A 5,400-nucleotide genomic window follows, 5' to 3' on the forward strand; every position below is an offset into this window, starting at 1 on the left:
CCACCGCCGCCTCAATGGTGTCCTTGGTCATCTCACCCCCCCAGTGCCCGCTCGGCAGCCTCTGAAAGTCAGGCCAGGGACCTCACAGGTGGCTTCCTCCAACATCCCATTTGACAGCTAGGGAAACTGAGGCCAGGGGTGGTGCATTTCCCCCGAGTCCCTCAGTGAGGACTAGGCTAGTGTTCTGTATTCCTGTTCAGCCCAGTGGTCAGAGTCTCACGCTGGCCCTCCCAGGGGGATTGCATTTGCAAAGAGACTACAGACATGTGGGAGATGAACTGCAAGGTGGGGGAGGGAGGCGGGGGAGGTTTGGCAGTGAGACACCGGGAGACAGTAATATCCCTGGGCCTTCTTGTCACCCTTCAGATCGGTCATTTTCATCTACTTGTCAGGCTGGGCCTGCCTTTGGCTTTCCAAGCCAGAGACAGCCCCAAGAAAATGGGTGGTGGTAGGGTGTGCCCCCAAGGGAAATGCCACGAACCTGGATCCAAAGAGGGTCTCGGAGGCCTTCCAGGAAGAAAGGGTGTTGGTGGCCAGACTGTGTAGGGGACCTGTAAAGCCACAGAATGACCAGTGGGGATCTGACCGAGAACCTCGTTCGACTACTCACTGCCCAGGTGGAGAGACAGAGGCCCACAGCGGGCAGGGGCTTGCCTACATCCCTGGGGATCCGACCAGCTGGTATGGGGAGAAGTGAAATATGTGGGTCTGTGTGTAAGAAACAGGCCCCCAAGGTTCCTTGGCTGGCGGTCCCTGGAAGGTTAGCTGTGGGAGCAGCGACAGCTTCCCATCAACCCCCCATCCCTGGTGGGGACGTTGAGTTTCCTTCCCTGGCACATTGCTGGAGGATTCTGGGCAGAGGGAAGCAGTAGACGGTCCCTCGGCTAGGAATCGAGAGGCCTGATTCCAGGCCTGACTCTGTCACCGACTTGCTGTGTGACCTTGAGCAAGTCACTTTACCTCTCTGAGACTCAGTTTCCTCATCTTTAAATTGGGGGGATATTCCTGTTTATCTCACACAGGGCTGTTTTGAGGAAAAATGAACCACTAAAGACTTTGCTAAGACACTCTCCTGGCCCAAGGATCAGTCACTATCACCACCTTAATTAAGGAGAGGGCCCACTGACGTCCACTTACCTTCAGAGACAGCGTACTTCTTGTGGCCTGGGGACGTGGTCTCGGTGGAGGGCGCAGTGGGACTTTCCTCCACATCTACGGCACAGAAAGGCCCATGGGGACTGAGCTCCCATGGCCCTGTCTTTCTCCCCTCCCATCACCCCCAAGCGGAGCAATGGTCTGAATTCACAGGACCTGGGGGTGAGCTGGGAGAGCAAGCTCAGGGCTTCCATGCCTGCTCGGATGGGTCTTCGTCTTCTAAAGACACTATCATTGCTCCAACCCCAAGAGTCAGACTTGCCTGGGTTCCAAGGCCGACTCCCCAACTAACTAGCTCTATCACCCTGGGAAGGTTACTTCCTTCCTAAGTTTTGATCGTAAATTAGGGATAATAGAATCTATCTCACAGTGTCGTTGTAAGGATTAAATGAGATACAACACAAATAATGCTTAGTGCCTGGCTCGTGGTAAGTGCTCAATAAAGCCCTGAGCTACAGACCCGGCAGGGAAGTAGGAGCAGGTCAGGAGCTGAGGGTGCAGATCGGCATTGTGGGGAAGAGGCGGGCATATGCTCACGGGGTCTGTGCCTCACTGAGGAGAGGCTCACGCTAGCTCTCTAAGAGGCACTAGAACATGGCATTGACTTGTCAGGGGGCTCAGCCTCAATTTCCCCATCTGAGTAATAATTGTACAAAGTTTGCTCAAAATGTGTAATCGGGGTGATTATTCTTATGATTATTATTTCAAGGACTGGATTGTGACGGGCAATATATTGTAAGGGAATAAGCTAGAGTATGGGAAAAGCTGCACGCACAAATATGTTCATGGAAGCCTCTGGTCCCCCATGAGACTGTTAGTAGCTCTGTGAGGGCCAAGGAGATCTGTTTATCTCTGGGTGCTGGGGTGGGGGCAGGATGAGAGAGAACTAACGACTGAATGCCTAAGGCAACCGGGAGGCAAATAGCATGGTGGTTAACCTCACAGGCTCTGCGGCCATGGAGACACTGCCTGGGTTCAAGTCTCGGCTCTACCACATGTCAGCTGTGTGATCCCGAGTAAGTCACTTAAACTCTCTGAGCCTCAGTTTCCTCACCTCTTAATGGGGGGCAGGGAAATAAAAGAAACCATCTCAGATGATTGTGAGGAGTCATGAATAATTAGGACAATGTGCAGCCCACAGAAAACTCTCAGTACGTGTTAGCCACTGTCACCCTTGGTGAGGGAAGGGGCTTGGGACAGGATAGGAGTTTAGAAGTTATAGACGCTTGGGTCTGAATCAGAGGACAGTTGAAAAGAAGAGATCTGTGATTTTGACGGAAGCCATGGGCCACCGAGAACACTGAGCTCCAGAGAAAGGAAAGGAGAGAGCAGAATTTGCCTCTCGCCTGGAAGCTCAGCCCGGCTCAGAGGTTACAGAAGGTTCCCCAAGTTTGGGAGGCTCTGAAGGAACCAAAGAGTTGGCAGAACGCTTTAACTCTGAAGGGCTCCTCACACACTGTTCCTGTTTAAAACCATCAGGGTGAGAACTTTCTATCTCTTAGGTAAAAAATTGTTATGATCTAGGTGTCTGGGCTAGTGGCCAGGTGGGACCTCTGATGTCCTTCCCCCCATGCACGGAAGAAGGCAGGAGGTCCTCACTGTACACATGAGGGCATGTAGGAAGGGGTGAGAACTCGTGTAGCCGTTCGGCTGTCTTTAGGGGGACAGAAAGACATGCAGACATTCAGGGCACAGAGGGTTAAAGCCATCCTGTGGATTAGTGCAAAGTCACAAAAAGGGCAGCTCATGGATCTTCAAGGACTGAAGCTGCAGGCACAATGAAATCAGGTGAAGGCAGAAGGTAATCTGTTGGGAATGCTAAGACAAGCAGATGGTGGGACCCAAACAGATGGCCCTGCCTCTTTTCTCTCTACTTTCCCTCTATTTATTAGGTTTCCTGGCATTTGGTGCCTGGGAGGACTCAGAGATTGGAGGCAGGGGACAGCCCCTGGGGTTGGCGGACCTTCAAAGGGGAGAGGGGAAGGGATGGTGTGGGCACGTGGGCAGGGAGGGCGTGCTGCTCCCCAGGTCCCGGAGGCTTGCTCGGCAAAGCTGTGTCAATGGTAGCGTGCTCGGGCCATGCTGTGCCCCTCCGCCCATCTCAGGCCTCAGAAATCCTGGGATGCCTGGCCTTGCCCTGGCCTTGCAAGGGCCCAGAGTGCAGACTCAGAGGGAGGCCTCCAGGGTTTTGGACATGAGGGTGCTGTGACTCGGGGCCCTGGCTTCAAAACGCACCCAAGGTGGCTCTTACTTAGGTTCTGATCTCCTGGTGCTGAGTCTTCCCTGAGCATGGTCTGGGACAACCTGAGGCCAGCAGAGGTGCCCCTCCACTGTCGGTTCTGGACCCGAGAACTGACCATCCGCAACACAGCACCTTTAGGACAGGAGAAAGGGTCAGGTGGGTACCACTGTGTCCATCCTTTGCCTCTTTCCCGAGGCTGGCAAGAATTATTCTGGCTTCAGTCTTTCGGTTATCCAAAGACGAGACGGCATTGCGCAAGATAAACCCATGAGTTATGGAGCCAGAGTGACCTAGCTTTGACCTCCAGCGCCATCTTATAGTAGTTGGATGAGGTGATAACCACTCTGAGCCTCAGTTTCCGTATCTGAAAATCAGGGATACTAATACCCACCTTGCCAGGTAAATACTACTGCTGAGATAATATTCCGAAAGCAGCAGAGTTTTCTCATTAGTTGAAAGGCTGGTTTACTTAGAAGCACCCCATTTGTATTCTTCCCCAGTTAGCTGTCTCAGAGACCCAGGTCCCACTTCCCCCTCCCACAGGCAGGTCCCTGAAGTCCCAGGATATCACCAACAGGGGACGGATGGAAGAGAGATGAAGCAACAGCACCCTAAAGTGTTTGGGGGAACCCTACTCTTGGAGAACACTCATCTGCGTTATTCCTTAAAAAAACAAAGAGTTCTATTAGGAAATAAATTCTGAGGAAGATCATACGATAGCCCATTCACTGCGTCTCTTGGTGTATATTAACATCCTAAAGGCTCTGACAAGTTCTGCAGTAAAGAAAGCTGTTAAACTTTATTTAGCTCAGTGGTTCCCAAATGTTTCTTCCTGATCTGGTATTTCCTATTTTTGTGCCGAATGGCCATTAGCAGGACAGGGAACTAGGGTTCTAGTTTCCTGGAACACACTTTGGGAAGTGCTGACTCAGATCTTATGGGACCGTGGGACTTGGGTTAAAATGGACTCCAGGTCCCCAGACCTCCCAGACTGTGGCTCTAGATGCTAGGAAGATGGTCAGAGATAGGTGGGAGGGAGACACATTCTGGATGAGGATGTCATTCAAGATGACAACGCTCAGGGAATGAGAACGGCCAATGGAGCAACAGCTCGGGCTGCTGGCCGGAGCCTGACATGAGAAAAACCGAGGGAGAGAGGGAGGGAGGGAGGGAGGGAATGGGCTGTTGATCATTTCGGTACCACAGATAAACAAAAAGAGTGCTGGGGACAGGAGGAAAGGCATTTTTGTTTCCAAACGCAATTCTTTCAGGAGGTCTGAAGAAAAGAGAGAGAAAGAGAGAGGGGGAGAAGAGGGAGGGGAGGAAGGGGAGGGAGGGAAGAGTGGAGGAGAGGAGCGGGGAGAAAAGGTAAAAGGAACTACGAAAAACAGAAAAATGTAATTCAGGAAATTAAAAAAAGTATATATAGTTCATAAACATGTGAAAAAGGCATCTCAGACACACAAAAAACTAAACAAATTCCCCAAAGAGAGAGTCTTTCCTCATCCACCGGACTGGCAGGGTTTAGAAAGATAACAGCGCTGGCCGGGGCGGACATCAGAATAACCTCAGGGGCAGGGCCAGTGTGGTAACGTGTCACAGTTTTAAATGGTCGGTCTTGCTATGCAGTCTTACTTCTGAGAGTTAATGAACCCTGAACAGATAATCAAACAGGTGCACAAAGATGTTCTTTGTAGCATCATTTACAATAATCAAAGGGTCTGATAATGGGTGCTGGTTAAATAGGTCTAATAAACCTTAAGTGGCAGTAAAGAGGAATAGGGGAGAACACAGACTCTGGAGCCAGACCCCTGGGGTTCAAAGCCTCGCTCTGCCCCTTACTGCTGTGTGACCTTGGGCAAGTTACTTAACCCTCTCTGTCTCTGTTTCCCCGCCTGTAAAATGGGCATAATAGTGTCTACCTTGCAGAGTTGTTCTGAAGATTAAACTATATATCTATATCTATATCTATATCTATATCTATATCTATATCTATATCTATA

At 51.0% G+C, this 5,400-nt stretch overlaps 1 protein-coding gene across 1 annotated transcript in view; it reads right to left on the reverse strand.

The window, feature by feature from the left end:
- VWA5B1 (von Willebrand factor A domain containing 5B1) overlaps positions 1 to 5,400 on the reverse strand; it is a 38,206-nt gene that overhangs the window by 2,108 nt on the left and 30,698 nt on the right. Inside the window, exons 17-19 of the mRNA XM_006924489.1 lie at positions 3,407 to 3,529; positions 1,138 to 1,212; positions 482 to 551 (exon numbers count right to left, since the gene is read on the reverse strand). Coding sequence (XP_006924551.1) covers positions 482 to 551; positions 1,138 to 1,212; positions 3,407 to 3,529 — 268 coding nt within the window. The remainder of the gene's footprint in view (positions 1 to 481; positions 552 to 1,137; positions 1,213 to 3,406; positions 3,530 to 5,400) is intronic.

The sequence above is a fragment of the Pteropus alecto genome, unplaced genomic scaffold (assembly GCF_000325575.1).
Source record: "Pteropus alecto unplaced genomic scaffold, ASM32557v1 scaffold39, whole genome shotgun sequence".
Lineage (NCBI taxonomy): Eukaryota > Metazoa > Chordata > Mammalia > Chiroptera > Pteropodidae > Pteropus > Pteropus alecto.